This window comes from Zosterops lateralis (assembly GCF_965231275.1).
Source record: "Zosterops lateralis genome assembly, chromosome: 9".
In the NCBI taxonomy this organism is placed as follows: Eukaryota; Metazoa; Chordata; class Aves; order Passeriformes; family Zosteropidae; genus Zosterops; species Zosterops lateralis.
In genome coordinates this window covers 11,854,902-11,873,912 of record NC_139769.1, presented here as the reverse complement: position 1 = coordinate 11,873,912, position 19,011 = coordinate 11,854,902, and the positions used below count along the sequence as shown (strand labels likewise).

Below are 19,011 nucleotides of genomic sequence, written 5' to 3'. Positions count from 1 at the left end.
TGCAGAATTTGTCACTTGTATGGTATTATATAAAAATGATGAAAAATATTATCTAGATCTTCTGCATTGTAAATAATCACCCTAGGGAATGCAGGTGGTTGTTGCTGCTCACAGAGAGAAAATTATTATTGTTTCTAAATAAGCACCCAACAAATTCCAGCCAACTGGAGGGGATCCACAGAAAAATTGTCCTAGTTATAGAAAATTGCAGATATCACTGGTCCATGATGATAAATGGAGGTTTGGTAATATGTATTGAGTTAAAGAAAAAAGTGCACGATTTTTTCCTCACATCTGTCAGGGGACAAACACCAAGGAAGCTGCAGTTAACAAGAATTTTGGGTTAGAGTGTCATTCAGCCTGGCACTGCCCCTCATGGACTGTTTAACCTCCAATGAAACTGCTGGTTGTTGCAGGTGGTTTATCTAAAACGTTCCCAAATTAGGGGGCAATCACATTAGACTTTCAAACTGGAGTACAGGAAAGCTAGGAAGAAATCTGATTGCAGCAGACTTGCAGGGAATTCTTGTTTGTGCAGCTTGAAATAAAGTTAGAAATGGAGAAAGCATTAAAAAACACAAGCAAACCTGTAGCTAAATAATATTTACAATGGTAGATGAAAATGTCCTCTATTTTGGGATATGATGGATATCAATGAAAAGAAAATAAGCCATGTCCAAATTAAACATAACATAACATTGTGGTGTTTGGCACTGGGGTGAAAGCCCCTGGATACTCGATGCAGCATCCACAGCTGACAAACTGGAGGGACTTCCAGACAGGTTATGACAATGATAACTTTTTCCCGTACCTTTCCATGGGAAAGAGAAATTTTAGAAGTTATTCTATCCAGAAGACAAAATTGTAGGATGCAAAGATGGAGAGCATGTGAGACAAATTCAGAATGGACACAAACAGCAAAACTTATTCTGACATCACTGTCTTTGCTGCTTAATTTATCACAAATTGCAATGAATTCCCCATTATTTCAAAATTTTAGCTTATTCCTAAAAAGAAAAATATTGATAAAATTAAAATAGGATCTAATTCAGGGAAGCCAGCAGTATTGCTCTACATAGCCAGAGCTGTCACTTCTGGCTTCATAATCCATTAACCAGATCCACAGAAGTGAAACACAATCATTGTTTAGGAAATGGATAAATTATTCATATATTATCACCTGCAGTGAGGAACAATTTCTTCTTAAATAAAAAAACCGGTTTATCTGCAGAAAAGAGAACATGGCTTCTTGTACCATGGTTTTCTCACACTTTTAAGAGATACATAGTTTAGAAGTCAGATTGCACCACTGTCCCTTAAGTGTTGGCAGTTTTGGTTGAAAAGTTGACAATCCTAGTAAAATGAGGAGACTCATAAGATGGAGCAAGTTATAATGATTATCAGGTGGCAGCAGCTACAAATGTGACTAGAACACACTTATTATTCATACTGACTTAGGCAGGGGTTTGCTCCTGAAGGATTGAAAACAAAAAAGAACTAGTTCTACTTCACCCTTGGTAATACTAAAAGGTGAAGTGAGACACACCATTGAGGTATAGGTGCTGCTTTACCATTTTCGAACACCCACACAGAAATCCCTTCATTATTGTTGTTCCATCCCTAGTTTGCTTCTCCTAATAATTGCAATTGACTTGTGCAGGTACTTCAAGAGAAAGTGGAAAAATCAAAAGAATAACACCAGCAACATGGGAAAACAGCAAAGAAGTAAGTAAGGAAAAATATATAAGATAGTATAATAACCATTGGGATGGGGGAGTGAGAAAAATTAGTTCAAGACTTGCATAGGAAAACCAATAAGCAGAGGCACTGAAATGAAGCTGGAATGTGCAGACTGGGAGTTCAGGGAACTATTATACTATTATAAATAGTATAATATAATGCTATTATAAAGTATTTTTAGTCGTGCACTTAAACAAAACCAAAACAACTTTCAAAACACCACAAATGGTGGGATGAGGACATAGGGGAGAGATAGTTCTCTATTCTATTCTCTATTTCTAATATTTTCATTCTTTTCCATCAAATACTCTGAAATCTCAGATTAATTTTATATTGTATTTTATGACATACAGAAAAAAACTACAACTGAAATTACACTGGAGATCACCAATGATTTTTAAAATATTATACAATTAGCAGAGGTGACAAATTGGTATCAGGCAGAAATTTAAAACAAAACTGAACCAGAGACTAACGCCATTATTACAATGCTAAGGAATACTCTGGGTTATCTAAAATAAGCCTCTTAACACCTTATTCTTTTTTACCACAAGAGTTCCAAAGAGGATTCATATATAATTGCAGAGCCCTCATACATCTATCAGTTTCTCAAGTTCCACTTGTATCTAAGGATCTATTGCTGTGAGCACTACTTGTAAACAAGCATGGGGGTGAATGTTCTCCAGCCCTGAGTGGAGCTGACAGTTCTGCAGCAGCTGCTGGTAGCTTTTCTGCATCCTAAACTCATTTACTCAAAATAGGTGCAATTCAACGGCCCTAATTTTGTATTTTTTTCTATTTTTCTATTCACAGACCCCTTTCTATTAATTTGGCAGTACACAAACAAGGAAATTACTAGAAAACACAGGCTTGGGTTGTTTTGGTTTTTTTTTTTTTTTTTTTTTTTTTTTTTTTTTTTTTTTTTTTTTTTTTTTTTTTTTTTTTTTTTTTTTCCTGTTGTTCTTAAAGTGATTTTCTCTTATTTCATGCTAAACCAAACAACTTAGTGCCATGGCACACAAGTGTGGAGATGTTGTGCCAGTTTCCCTCCCTTCACAGTAAAACTGCTTAGGCAGCTTCCATACTTGGCATATTGAACAGTGCAACAGCAAGGAAATGGTAACTCTCACCTGAAGAAACAACAGGGAGAAGTAATAGCCTGTCTTTGTACATTTATGTGGAGTAATAGCTTTTGATAGGTAGACAGAGGGAGAAGTTCTGTCTTTATGCTGTGATCATTTGAGCAACAGTGACTTACACCAGTTTTCAGCTGATAATGAGCGCCTCGGGCAGTGTGGTGGCAGGAGATGATGGGAAAGACACCGTGCAATTACAGGCCCTTGTAGAGCAGAAAGCAGACAAACTGAAGGAGAGTTGGATGCGATTGGGGGTGAAGGAAGAAATCCATAATTTGGTGGCATGGTAACAGAAAATTAATGGACTTGAGAGGATGAAGCAATTGCTTGTGTAATAGGGAAGGTGATGGTGCCACAGAGCAGGTTTGGAACATATACATTTTTCATAAAGCTAAGATGCAAAGCCTTTCTTCCTGTGCACATATTAAAGAGCACTGGTTGATTAATTTTTTTTCCCCAATAAGGATATTCATCTGGAAGGCTGGTGACTATTATGTGGAAAGCAAATGTATTGCTCTTTTATTAACACAATCATTTATGCATCATGTTCTCCATTCCTTAGAGGGACTCTGAGCTTCCAGCAAGCATTATCCTCCACAAAATTTGTACCTCTAACTCTGTTAATCTGAAGTCAGTTTAACATAGTCAGTAATAAACAATTCAAAATGTTTCAGCCATTTCTTTATACTATCATGACCCCTACCATAAATATTCTATTTATCTTGGAAATCGTCATCAGGAATCAGAACCAAATTAGGCAGCATATGCATTATTTCACATAGCATTTAAAAGGACATGATTTGCATGTGTTTGTTCTGAGTTATCTGACTTTTCAGATAAGTTACTTCTAGCAGGAACTTTTCAAGCTATAAATACAGCCAACATCTATGCATATAAACTCTGTGTGCATATTCACTTTGCAAATCACTGAAAACTTGTTCCCTGACATGTATCACATCTGTTCAGCAGCTTCTATAGAAAAGTAAACTATATTAATTATTTTTGAAGATTAATTCAAACCAAAGAAATGCTTTAGTATATGAACATATAGAGAGAGACCTTTTCTACCTTGAAAGCACAAACACTTTCCCTTATTTTAAAAAATATACATTCCACTGTTGGAGTAATTTTTACTATGTATTTACTTTTTAAAGGAAATTGCTTTTAAAGGGGCAAATGGTATTACAAAGAAACAGAACAGTGGTGTTGAGCATCCAGACAGATCACTTCTGAAGAGCTTGAATGGAAAACTTAATTATGGTCTGAGTTAGGAGATGCTCCATGAATTATTTTTTACTCTGTTCCTGTAGAACCCAGGAAAACATTCAGCCTGAGGGAGAAATCATCTTACTCTCTACCTCCACTGGGTCTAGAATAAATTGTTTGATTTTTTTACTTTAATGCACCTAACCCCAAAGGAAGGGGAAAGACATTACTGATTACAGAGAGTCAGGTATGACTCAAAGCTGTCCAAATCCTCACACAGCTTTAACAGCTCTCTGTGTCTTAGCTTGCCTTTCTTATTTACCAGAGCTCAGTGATGCTGTAACAATGAAGCATTAATGTAAAATTCAGTATTTTGAAATGTAGACAAAGGGCAGAGAGGTACAAACAAGTGGCATGAAGCTCAGTCAATAAAAGCTGTAATTGTCACTTTGCTTTATACAGCTCAGGGGCATTACAGAAAGATCTAGAATTACCCAGCTCTTCCCCAAATGCCTTTGCTTTTTCTTTCCACAATATTAATACTTGTCTTCCAGTAGTTTTTCTTCCACCTTTGCCTATGAAGACTTCTATGAGGCTTGGATGTGCCCGTGTTCTTCAGGTTGAACTCTTTGGGAATAAACCAGTTAAGGATCAGCTTGTACAGCACAATTCCAATATTTCTTGCAGTACCCCACGAGATGAGTACTGGAATATTCATTCCCAGAGCACTCAGTTCAGTAAACAGCTCTGATCACCAATGTGTTCAAATCAATGCTTTCCTCAATATCCTTTTTTTTGCTAATATTGACTGCAACAGCATGTCTCAGGCAGAATGAGCCCTATAACTAAATGATATTAACCAGAATGTGTGCAGAGAGACTTTTCCTGATTAAAGTTTTAAAACAATACACATTTCCCTCTGCCTATAGAGCTCCTGTGTCACTCTTTCTTTTATTTAAAACAAAACCAAATAATTTTCTAGCATAGCATCAGCTCCCACAGCATGTACAAATCACAGACAGGCACCCTGAATAAATATATACACTGGCTTCCCCAAAAGGTCCAATGAGCAGCAACTGTAATTCAAATAAGAAAATAAACAAACAAACAAAAAATGAGAAAACCGAGAAATAAAAGACATTTCTTCCTATAAATACTATTTTCTTCTACTGATAGTTTGCAATTTATTTCAAAGAAAAACACTGCTGCTGCTGCCAAATATAGCCAAATATTTCCCTTTCAAGATCAATAGCATTTCTCCTTTTGGCTTTTGTGGAAGAGATTTTTAATGCAAAGTACTAAAATATTATTGTCTGGTCTTTTACTATTAGATGATTTCATAACAATTATTACCAAAAATATGATTTTTGCCTATGTATCATCACAATATTCTAAGCAAGAATGCTACCATCTGAAAGCTAATAAAAAAAGTCCTGAGTTAATTTCAGCTGCAAATTTTGCCAGTTATTCAAGCACGAGGACTAATGACTCAGCTGCAAGAACAAATATAGGGTAAACCATAGGCTTAAACACTGGAGGATGTGGGTGTTTCACATGCAAAATCTGCATTTAATTCAAGAAATAACGTGACATTTTTAGTTATCTAGGACCTTAGTAACACAAATAATTTCATCTGCAATAGTTGTAGCTCTTCAAAATGGAATTTCACATTGTAAGGACTGGAACATTTGAAAATTTTTGGCTTTTCTACTTTCCTTGGAAGACAAAAATAAATCTTAATTCCCAGTTACATAGTTCCTGTGTATTTAACTAGATTCTGAGCTAGGATAAGCAGCATTTCCACTGGTGGTCTCTATATTAATAAACTTCATAAATGGTTTTGGAATCCTTGGTAATAATAAGCTCTCCCTTGGTAATCTCAAGCTAAAAAGTACTAAATTTTCCTGAAATAAATTATTTATCTCTAGTAGGAGGGCTCCTATCAAACAGGGTAATATTCAGCAGATGTCAGTCTGAGTTTACGATGGGCTCAGAAAGCCAAGTTCCAATTGTGCTGCTGCAGGAAGGATATGAGTTTGTTTCCTGCAGTGAGAAGTGAGCCACTGCTATTTTAATTTCTGTACCAGAAAGTTCTGTTTTGACATCTAAATTATTGGAGCATGTTGTTTCAGAGCAAAAAAGAAGACCATTTGATTTATAAATGAAAGCTGGCAAGCTAAGGAGATACTGACAGAAACTATTGCTTTAGTCATCAAGTAATATGACATTCTTGCATCTAGCATGTATTTTTTGGAAACAAATGTAGGACAAAATCCCACATGATTATGTAGGCTGAAAGCATTTTTTAAATATCATAAAAAACACGTGGATGAAGTGGAACTGATTGACATAATTTCTTTAACTTTTTTTAAAGCTTTTGACAATATTTCTTCCCAGAGGCTATTAAATTAAATATATTTTTAGGGAAGTCCTAACTAATATAATTAATTTATTTTTAAAAGCATTATGAATGTCCAAGAAACGTCTTGTCACAGAGAATGGCCAATGTATTGATCAGAAAACTAGAGAGTACAAATCAGAAAAATCACCCTCGCTATGAAAATTAAATCTGAGAAGGGATAGGGATGTGGAAAAGAAATGTAATGTGACAATAATGTCTGTTGCAGGAAAAAGATGAAACAAAAGACCTGAGAAAGATCAAAATGAAGCCTCTGTAAGCTTTCTTTTATTAGAATTTCATAACTTTCCCTCTGGCTGTTTGTTTGAGCTAAGTGCTTTACAGAATGCCTGAAACTCCAACAGTTGGGGTCTAATACCATAGTTAGTATTAATACATTGTTAAAGTATAAATAATTTATTGCAAAAGCAAGCTAATCAATCTATATTGAGTATTCATATAACATTATCTATAAAAAGTGCTATAACTGACTTTTCCTTAAATTTATGCAGAAAATTAGAGCTTTTGATATTCTAAACCAGAATCCACCACTTTACATTTACTGAACAGTAATTATTTTATAATTGGGGGTTTTCTCTGCATTAAAATATTTTTGGGTACTGCTCTCCATCACTGCAGCCCCTTCATCATTGCTTTATTTTTCTGCTGAATGAGACACACTGTGGTGTTCCTCACACTGTGGTTGTCTGGTTGTTTTCAATGTCATCTGCTAAAAGAAATATCTGTGAAGCTTCCACCTTTCCACCTTTTGCTGCCTAGTGTTGTATGGGTAGTTCTGACTGTTCCAACCCTTGATTGATCTGGCAGAATAAGCTCAATCTTGCAGCTGCATAGTGATATTAATTTCTACTGGGATCCCAGCAAAACATGGGCAATGAATTGCAAAATTAGGTGCATTCAAAGTGTTTGTCTTTGTAATATAAACCAGCTAAATGTACACAGAAGATCTACCTCTCTGTCAACCTTCCCCAGTATTGTAGTAATGACTGGGACTCAAACGCTGACTAGAAATAGTAGCTATTTAGAAAATCTAGCAACCATATGTTGTTTTTAATTTACCTTAAGATAACAAATGTGTGATTTATGTTTGCCTTTATTATTAAAATTTTACTGCTGATAAAAATGTTACTAAAACCATTCATGTGATCCAGAGTGAATGGCATAGGCTTCAGCCCTTGGAAAACAGGGACTTAGTCTTTAATGTTAACATATTAAGCAAATGTAAGAAGTTCTAAAAGCAATTTGTAGGGATAGAACAAGTTTATTCTTAATTTTTTGATGTTTAGTTTTGATTACTTGGATATCTTTAAGCCTTCATTTATGAAGACTTAAAAGTATCTTCCACTGCACCTTTTTTCTGTTTACAATTCTAATTAAATAGAACACATGAAAGAAATTGAAGGTTTGTTTACTTTTGCAGTGAAACTACTTAAAGTAGAAAAAAAGACAGTGTGAATACATCCCATTTTTTTTTTGCATATGAAAGAGATTGGGGAGATTTTATGTGCCTACTCTCCCACGTGGTTTAAGCTGTAGTGAAATAGAAAACTAAATATTTTGAATGTTCCTTTCTCTTTCTGTATTTTTTTTGCTTTAATTTTGAATAAAATTACTTGGATAATCTGACAGTAAAAATATATTTTAAGAAAAAAATGTTTAAATGGGGTCCCACCAAAAATCTCCTAATTACTAATCATTAATACAATTCCAATTCTCTCCTTTTGCATATCCTAAATCTTATTAGCTCTTGTAACTCTTACAGAATATTATATCAAAGGTAAATTGTTTTTTTCACTGTAAGGGTCACCACCTTCTCCAATAGGCATGATAAATGTTAAGCAGGAAATATCAATATTCATTCCATCTAAAAGTGGACTTGTGATAATTTATAGAACCAACAACAAGACTTGCAGAGTTCTCAAGACAGTTCAGATATGCTAGTTCTTGAAATTAGTTTTCTAAAACTTTAGTTCACACAGTAGCTATGTTTCATATAGCTGCTATTGCTACAAAATTTCCTTTAGTTTGTACTGTAGTGTTCTAGTTCCCAGAAACTTTCAGAAGTCAGTGTTCAAACTTCCAGAGAACTGAAATCTCTTATTTGATTCTATTACTTTTGAGAATAGTCTCTATTTAAAAAGAAGAAAAATAATTTAGAGGCAGATCCTAATTATTTGTAAAGCTTACTCTCTATTAAAATTATGCCAAGGGAGATGGGGAACTAACTAAATACAAATACTTCATAAAACAAAAGATCTTGTAGACCCTTCTACAGTGAACAAAATAGCCCCCATTTCTTTAAAAGCCCTTCAGTGGATCTTAGGAGGTTGCTGGCCTCCTCCTCCTCCCTGCCGTGTGGGAACCATGAGTCTGCAGAGAGCCCATTAGCTGCTGGCTCTGCGAGCACTGGCTGTTGCATACCAGCTAATTGAGCTCAACACTCTTCTGCCTTGTGTAATGAGACCCTTGGTATTACCCTGCATTTCATTTACAGCAGGTTCCCTCCATCCCCTCCCCTCGGACCAGTACAAGTTCTGTAAACACAGAAATAGTCACTGGAGAAGGGTGAGACGCTCTCTACGTGTTTATTCTCCTCCGTACTCCAGTGAAGAAATTCTCATAAGCCTCCATTCCTGCTTAAGACTTTTTTATTTGTCTTTTTTCATCTTCAAGCCAAATTATGTACTCAAAAAGGTTAGATTTAGGCCTTGTTTCATATGTCAAATAATAGTTATCTTCTAGTAAATCTTTTTCCAAGGCACTTTTTTAAAAAAATCAACAAAGGTCATGAATGCTTGTGCAATTCATGAGGAAAAAGGAAATCTTGCAGTTTTGTTTGAACTCTTCTCAATGTAGAAAGAGCAACTGTAACCTTTAACCCTAAAGAACAATTAACATTTACAAGGTATGTTATCAGATTGGGGTTATAAGAAACTGTTGTGCAGCCTAACAAGAGCTAACATGAGTGGTTGTTAAGCTCAGGGTTTCAGCAGAGGCATCTTTCCAGGAAACACTGACATGGTTTCTGTTGCCAAGTGCTGACCTAACCTATGAGACAATACCCAAATTTGTTTAACTTATTCTCTGTTACACTCACCCTACTAAATTTAGTGATTTTTCTGAGGAGTGGTCTCCTGGCTGTAGTTCAAGGATATAATGAATAGCCCTTAAAGCCAAACTCATTTCAGAATTCACATGGCTCCTGACCCTCTTTCTAAAGATCAAGAGATATGAGGGAACATGAAATGCATAAATGATGAAAATCCTCTGTTCACAGTACTGGAACTGAGCTCATTTGTGTATTGCACCCCATGAACAGAGTCAGAGATGAAAGCTAAAGTACCCACAAAACCTTTAATGGCCATTACAGCAGACTGAGGTGACATACATAGCCTGAGAGAGAGCAGAGAGAATGTTCTTGCAAAAGAAACAGAAATCACCTGCCTTGGGGTTATGTGAATGTGTATTATGTAGAATCTATATGGTGAATTCTTGCAGTATGGTGCAGATACAAAGAGGATTGCTGGATTTTTTTTTCCAATGTCTTAGCAATCACTAAGTTTTATAAGCAACTTGACTAAGAGCTGTATTGCCCACATTCTAGGTTCCCTTTTAATAAGGACTCTGCATTTACAGAGAAGGCTGTTCTTTTCAGTAAAGCAGACCAAAGAAAGCCCAGAAGGCAGGACATGGCAGGAAAGTAGGAAAGTATATTTTCACATTGCCTAATTGGCATCTTGCAGTGGTAAGAGAGGGAGATGACCTTGGCATTAGAAAAACTACAGTGTTACCAAAATACAATGGATGGTATAATACAAGAAAAGACAAGACCTGGCATGCTATACAGAGCAGAGAATTTTGAAGTACTCGTATTGAAAACATGAATGTGGAGCTTCAAATTGACATTCTGTTTAAAGACAGGAGGAGAAATTCAGTGGAGTACATAATGAAAAAATGTTAAGGTTTGCCTAAAAACAATGTCATTTTAGCAATTTTATTTTTAACAAAATAGATCAAGGGGTAGCATATGTATGAACAATCCCAGATATAAATAACTGATCGTAGTAAGTTACAGTGAAAAGATGCCACATTTTGTGCATTAAGTTTTTTATTTCTTTTACCATGACTGGTATGACTGACTGTTGGCACAAAAAGAGATGAACAGTCAAGAATGGAGACAACAGTTCTTCCTTCACGGAAAATAACAATAATTTTGACTCCAGTGTTACAGTTTCATCTTGTGAGGCTTCTTTTCCTGTTTTATTATTTAAGTAGATTACTGAATTGCAGAATGTGATATGGTGACAACAAAGTAAACAGATAGTTATATTCACTGGCCATTAATGAAACAAACTCCAGTACTATGCAAGAGGAAAGATACAAATGTTAACCCTGGAAGCAGGAAAGATGATAACTGAGCTGAAGGATACAGAAGCAGATATAGCAAAGACAAACCACACAGGCTTCACAAGAGAGTCTCTGCCAAGAATTTTAGGTTATGTCTACATGATAAAAAGCGATGCTGTGCAAAGATGTTCCTGCTAGCACTAAATGATATAAGAATTATATCATAGTTATAAGAAACACAAAATAACCATACTAGGGGTTATCTGATGTGTAAGTATCAGTGAGTGTAAAGAGCAAGGATATATTACCTCAGTGACACAGTACTGGTGTTGTCCTAATGAGGAAGCATTTCATACAGTTCTTCAAAGCACTGCTTGGTAGATATTATTTAGCTGCTTTAGGAAAAATAAAAAGTCCTCCAAACAGCTATCAGAAATGCTCAAAAGGATACTCTGCAAAGGGGAAAATGCCCTAAGGGAAGGATGTGTAGTTCTCACTTCAGTGCTGTCTAGTGCAGTGTGTACCCTGAGTCACACAATGGATGAGTAACTTTTAAGCTTTCTCAGTTCTCCACCAACACTGTAGCTGCACCTAACCCTGTTAAGCTTAAATAAGACTCCAAAATACCAGAAAAAAAAATGCCAGAAGCCCATAACATTAAGAGCATCAGACTTTCTGCTGACAGTTTTGACACTTAAATGGCTTCCATCATTACAGTACCTGAGCATTCACAAATCTGAATAAGTGTATCTTTATGACGCATATAAAAAAAAGAAAGTGAAATATTTTAGGTCTCTCTTCTCTTTCAGTACATCTACAGGAAAGAAGGAACAGGAGCAAATGCTCAAATAATCCCAGAATGGTACTAGATTGGATTACTAGAGGCCAGTTAACTCAGTCTCACTTTGCCCTTCCAATCAAAATTGAGAATAGTATAGCAGAAAAAAGGTTTCAGTTGCCTCTTGCATAAGAAAATAGAAATAGCTAACAACAGCTAATGGTAGCAACTTAGATGCTATAAGCAATGATAGATTCAGAGAATAAGGATGTTAAATACTGGGACTGTAAACCACAAGCTATCAGATGTAGTAATATTTTAATAGGACTGTGAGTGTGAGAGCTGAAAGACCATCTTGATTCTACTGAAGTAGCAACTTGCATAAGTTAATATGTAAATTTTCTCCACTAAATGACAGCAAAGTGTTTTTGCCATAAAATCAGGAAGTCATCGACTATGAACTTTTCACCAGTGAGAAGATCCACTGGTGGCAATTAGAGCTGGAAATCACTAATGTGATTCAACCACTTCGGGTAAGAAATTGGGGTTTTATTGTTTACAGCAATGCGGGGCTGAAATGCAGCTTTGGTTCTTCAGCTGGATGTTTACAAAATCAGCTGTGGTTTAGGATAGGAAAATTTGCTTATGGTTGATAAATATTCCTGATTCAATACAAAAGGTCCTCCCAGGGAAGAGATATTTTTTCCAATCTAGTTTCTTAATATATCTCATCTAAATAAGAAAAATTAATCTTCTTTAAGCATCACTTTAACTACAAGAAGGAAATTAGAAGCTGCTATTCACCCAAAGGACGCTGCTTAATTACCTTAAAATGAACTATTTAAAATAACTTGGAGAATATTTAGGACATGTTATTTTAAACATCTCCTACAGTTCATTCCTCTGCATGATAACTTGGCTTAATTACTTATCTCAGTTTTAGTTTCAGATCTGTAAAAAAAGGGTCTGTTAATTTTAAACATGTATCAGCTTTCACAGTGCCAGAAATGGATAAAATCTGGGATAGTATGGCTGTCAAAATCAGCATTCCCTCTCTCTTGTGGGAGTTCCTAAATCAGCTTGGCCCATACACTCATCACTACCTAATTTTATAGCCAGACTGGTCAAAGTTTATTTCTTCTTTTTCAAAGTCATCTGCTTCATTCAAGCCACTGGGTGTAAAAAAGGCAGGGCAGCTTTCAAAAAGCTGGTATCTATTTAAATTATCATACTTCCAAAGTTAGAAAAGAGCATAGTGTTGCACTGATACTATTCACCTCAGCAAAGAATTTCTACCCTCAAGGTTTCTCTGCATGCTTCTATGTACACAGATGGCAAGTTTCCATCCTTGGTCATTCTCTGGCAGACATTGGTATTTCTGATATACTTGTTGACATAAAGCATAAAACAGGAAGCTGAAAATATTTTGAAGCTTGTAAGTGTTTATGGTGCACATGATTCTATATATGCACAAATTACTCATCTATCATTCCCATATAAAATGTGCATATATTTACAAACAGTTTGTTTACACTCACTTCTAGATAAAATTCATGTATGGATCTTCTTTGTATGTTGTTCAAAATCTCACAAAACAACAACATAAATAGTGTTGAGACACAGTGTAAAACCTAGCAGTGATTAGAACATGCGTAAACTTTCTCTACTTCAGCAGTTTTACAGGAAACACTTATGTGTTTTGCTCATATCCCAGTTTTTCTGCAAAAGGGAAATCAAATATAGGAGAGACACAGAAAACCTTAATTTTCATTAACAGCTTTTTGTGACTGCAGAGCTCTGGTTACTCGTTTTAGGCTTCAACTTACCTTTCATTGCTTTGAATCACCAAAAAGGAAAATGTAGTAGTCATTATTTCCCATCCCACCTCTAATTTACCCTCTATAGAAATTCTAAAATTATTATATGACCACATACATTAATGGAGTTAGATAAAGATTTACCATACAGTAAAATAGAAGAAAACTCCTGAATCTCAAACAAAACCTCTGGTCTCTAGGTTCCCACAAATAGCTGCCTACATTCCTTGTTTGATTTGAAAAGGTCCTAAAACATTGAAGGTTGGTTGCAGATGCTCCAGACTATTTGGATTCCTCTCTGCATGTCCACTTGGTCATGCCCAAGAATCCAGAAGTACTCTGAAGATCGTATGTAATAGTCAGGTTAAAAACACATTGCAAATGCACCTGAAAGACTGTGCTTATGGCTGCTGTATTTTTAAAACTACTGTGAGGCATCTGAAAATATTTTGGTGGCATTGGGCCAATTAATAGGAAATGTCAGCTCAGTACCCTCTAGAAAACAGAGCAGGTCCAAATCCCCATCTCTGACCTGTGGGGAGAAAGGCCATGCTCAGATGCCAATGAGGCTACATTTGAGGGAAACCATTCCTGCCAAGTCTGTATCACTTTGCAGCCGAGGATGCAAGATCCAGGCATCAGATGGCACGTAAATGAGATTCTGAGCCTGCAGCAGGGAGGTGAGAGCAGGCGGGGGAGGCGGTGGCTAACAGCCCCTATTCCTAGCATCACTTCAAGGAAGGAGGAGTGGGATTTTTAAAATTTTCTTTTTAACGATTGTTTAACGCAAAAACTGCACGGATGCGCACAAATATTGGCACCCGGAAAACAAAGGCATCTGCTTGTCCTGTGTCCTGCCAAACCACAAACATGTTCCTCCAGTGAGGAGAAGAGTCTCTGAGCTGAATTCTGGTTTGGGAGACATGCCTGCCAGAGCCTGCCATTAGGACCTGGAAAGCAGGGTGAGGGTTCCTGTGAAACCTTTCATAATAGCTTGATATCAGTGAGATTTGAATAGACCTTGGGAGCTGCTTAAAGGACAGCAGGAGCCACATTTCTCCGGGGACAGGCCCAAAATTAAAGGAAGGATGAGTAAGTGCAAGTCTTTTGGAATCAGCATTCAGAAGCAAACAAATAAAAAGCCCAAACCAACGCCTCAAGTTGGGCAGCTGTGTGATAACAGAGAAACTTTAGAAATAAACTATAACTGATATTTTCAGCAGCATTTTGGTAAGTCACAACCTTTAGATAAAGTTCATGTCAATGTGCAAGTTCTTTAGCAAAACTCCTTTTTTAACCAAAACAACAGAAAAAATTTATGTAACACAGTTCCGTGGGGAATTTTTCTGTGACGGTTGACAGCCATTAGGCTCGTTTGAGGCTTATGAGGGCAGACAGCAACTTCCCTCACCCGCAACTGCTTAACTTCTAAATATGTGCTCAAAATCAATTTCCAGCTTCAGCTACTTTTTCTGGGTTCTCTTTACTTCTCTGACTAATCTGAATGCCATTTTAATGTTTTCATAAGCATGGTAAAGTCCCTAAAAGGACAAGTGGAACAATGAGGATATCAGAGAAATCTGCATTTCATGGATGCCACAGGATGCTGTCTTGTTCTGGCTGTTTAAATAAGGACCAGAGTCTTCTTTTAATGCTTAGTATATTTGCCTCACTACAGCCAGTCTTTTATTTCTTCCCTTTAAATGCACACAGACATATTAATGTGACAAGGTTGATCCTGCAGCTCTAAGATTATGTAGAATCACTGTCAATAAGGCAGACGGGACCAAATCCTGCCTCCAGTAAGAGAAACTTCTACTGCTATGACGATGAGCTGTGTAAACTTTTTTTCTGTCTAGACCAAGGGATATGTTCTACAAAGAACAGCTAAGCTCTCTGACAGCAGTTTTAATAACTGTTGACCAGAAGATTTTTGTAACCCAATGATGTCCTTTCCAAGAACTACACCATTTTCTATAGTGGATTAGAGTCCACATAAACCGAAGATTTGGAAATCTTTGTCCAGACCTGAAGTTCTCTGCTAAACATTAGAGTACTTGAGGTCACCTATGTACCTACATGTTCTCCCTCTTACAACTTAATCTAACTAATATCTCCTTACCACCACCAGGTAATTTGTGTGCTGTTATTGTCTAGGTAAAAATACATAATGTTTTAATATTTGTTAAAAGTTCCTGAAACAGTAAATGGCAGTATATGCATCTGTTTACATAGTTCCTGTCCAACATTGTGTTATTATAGTCGTGATACCTTCTGAATTTAAATTTGAGTTAAGTCAGGTTCTGATTTGTTAGACTACTGACAGATTGCTAAAATGAATTTTAAACACAGACTGTGTGTTCATGAAAATATCACATATTTACTTCTGTTAATTATAATGAACTTTACATATCATTATTCCAAAGAGGGAGTTTTTCAGAAAGGACAGAGTTATATTTCCCTATTTCTTAGAAGTACTGTAGCTGGGGGCTTCACTTCTTTCCTTAAAAGCAGAAACCAGGACAAGACTGTGAGAGCAGGTACACCATGCACAGACTGAGAACATAAGGCATACAGAGCAACAAACAAGTACAACTTGGGTACTGTAGCAAGTTATCACAGATCATGTGAAAAAAAAAGATGAAGGGAAAGATTTACACCTAAGGAATCTAACCAATAAGAGATGAAATTAAGAATGTGGCTCTTTTTTCTATTAACCAAAGTATGTTAAAAGCAATATGGAATAACTGTTGCAGAATGAAAATGCATCTTCTTTGGGAATTTAGATTTTTATATCTTGCTCATAAGGTGTTTAACAGTAGATTATAATTATATATATATAATGCCTGCTTATTAATCATATTTGGTTATATTTCAGTGAATTTTTCTTTCCTCTTTTGGTCTGTAATTGATGAAGAATGATATATTTATTAAACAGATGTATAAAATATGAGTTATGATTCTAAAATTATAACACTCCATAAGACAAATGGTCCTGCTTCTCTCCCCTGAGTAGACTCGTGATGCTGGCTAGAAGTGTCTGAGATTTAGAGCTTTGAATAGCAGTGACAAGGTGCAGGTAGGGACTTAAGAAAAATGTAAATCTTTTTATTTCCTTCTAGTCAATGCTGACCTTGTCTGACCTTGCCTCAAGGATTCAGTCCTCTAGGAATTAGGATACAGTAATTCCATTTTATCCTGTTCTAGTTCTTACACTGCTCTCATCTGCATAGTATTTCAATGTCTTCCAGGTTCAGCATTATAACCAGCAGGATGAATACTATTTTCTTTCTTTCTTCCTCCTTCTCTAGGGAAATAGCCTGAGTAAGTGCAACATTTTCTGTATATGCTGTTTCCTTTGTGCTGCAGTAGAGTAATTTAATGTTCATATGCCATGGTGTCACTTCCATATCCATCATAAACATCTGCTTTCTTCAAAAAGAAAACAGGATATCTAAGGTGAACATTGCAATTTAAATGATCTTCAGAACTCTCAAGAGACAGAGTTAAAAAGTAGAAGAAACCTTCATAAAAAGGTTGTTCTGTTGTACAGGTCCCATCACAGAAATGCAATTCTATCCAGATGCCCCACTTGCTCTATGCACAAAGGCACGTATTTCCTGAGGAGCTAAATATGCAGTGCATAGGAGCACTTGTAAAGGCTATAGGAGCATCACAAAATACACACCTCCTCAACAACAAAGAAAAACTTGCAAGAATCTTAGTCCTCTCATCCTTAAAAACTGGGTTAATCAAAATCCTAAGCCAGAACACATACTCTTTGGAGAAGCTAATGTAATAATTTCCTAGCATTTTCATCTTGAAATTCAGAAAGATGCTGCAGTACATCTTTAAGGCGACTAATATCAATTGATGATTTTGCAGTTAAGGATACTTTAACCTGTCCTGAGTCTGACCAGCACACAGAATCAGTAGCTCCTGCTGTGAGGAGCACATACCAATGTGAACTACTTAAGGTATCAAAAGAAATGAAACAGGCCATCTGTGCTCTCATACCATATGTGGTACCAAGTTCTGTGTGTTATTACAACCAGACACAGACTGTAACTTAGAACATGCTAATAATTCAATGTTGTCAACTGCTCAATGAATTCATTATCTTCATTAAACACTTAAGTGGCCATGCTATTAGTCTGAAACAGAATTAGACTTGTCTAGCCTGTCTTAAAGCAAAAGGTACAAGAAGCCAACTTACAGCCACAACAATTAAGGTTTCAGAAATATACACTAAAGGACTTACTGTGATAATCAGCCCTTTTTCCTGGAAATATTTAACCAGTGGAACAGCATTCTGCTTGAAATTCATTAGTCTTCTTTGGGTGGCTTTCAGGTTATCATCAGGTCTCCCTTGCTGTTCCGCACGCTTCAGTAACCTTTCCTTCAGCTTCTGACTGGAACATGCCAGAAACACCACCAAGTCTGGGGTACAGATCTGTGGAAAAAGCAATTCAAGAAGTCTGATTAAGTTGATTATCCAGCACTATAGGACTCAGCAATTCCATTATTATGTGAGGCTCAGATATGTTACATTTGCATAAGCTGGGACTTGATATAGTCATTAATCTTCTGTTGGGTTTTTTTACGGGAAGTTTGTAGGCTTAAGGAGGAGCTTATTGATCTTATGTGGAAGTTAGTCAACTTGTTTCACCTGATAGGTAAGGAAAAAGTTTAATGAACAAATTTTACTTCACAGCAAAAACCTTCTCTAGGCCATGTTCATCATTTGCATTACCAGAAGGCTCCCTACCTAATTTTTTCTTTAAAAGAGCAAAACAGAGATGTCTCATACTCTGCAGGGAAATGGTTGCATGGTTTCCCTCTGAAAACTCTTTAAGTAAGGTGGTATATAAAATCCAGCAGCCACTATGAAGCTAACTGATGGTTAGAACCAGGTGAAAGCAGACTTGTTCAGAGAGCCATGGTTTCTTATAACACTTTCTCTATTTTCTTATATCTCTCTAAAGCTTCAGTGCACTTTTCAAGAGGTTGAGTGGGGCAGCTAAAAGGGTTTTAATTTCCCTTATCCTTTTCAGTCTGTGTGGTGAGCACTGGTATGTGTCACCTCCATCCTTGCACCATGGTTCAGAAAATAAAGCCTTATAGCAATGAGATAAAAAAAAATGTTTGAACTCTAGCTCTTTCCCAGTTAAATCTTCTTTATAAGATGCTATCAAGCATTTAAAGAAGAGTTATCGCTGGTGCTTGACATGGGGAAAGCAGTGATAGACCCACTTTCTTAGGAATACAGCTAAATGTTCACAGGCAATCTTTGGAGGTCACTACTACTCAGTACCTATAGTGAAAAAAACAGAAGCCATAGAATCTCCACACATCTGTTACATACCTCCAGGGATGGTGACTCAACCATTTCTCTGTTCCAATGCTTGACAATCCTTTCCATAAAGGAATTTTGCCTAATATTCAATCTAAGCCTCCCCTGGTGCAACCTGAGACTTTTTCCTCTCATGCTAAAGTTGCTTGGACACCTGAATTTGCAGGATTTTATAATGCAGATACAAATGTATATTAACTTTATTCATAATATCT

At 36.4% G+C, this 19,011-nt stretch overlaps 1 protein-coding gene across 2 annotated transcripts in view; it reads right to left on the bottom strand.

Moving 5' to 3' along the window:
• The window catches only part of AK5 (adenylate kinase 5), an 81,564-nt gene that overhangs the window by 43,817 nt on the left and 18,736 nt on the right, over positions 1 to 19,011 (bottom strand). For both annotated transcript variants that reach the window (XM_083868013.1, XM_083868014.1), the window contains exon 6: positions 17,705 to 17,896. In XM_083868013.1, coding sequence (XP_083724139.1) covers positions 17,705 to 17,896 — 192 coding nt within the window. The remainder of the gene's footprint in view (positions 1 to 17,704; positions 17,897 to 19,011) is intronic.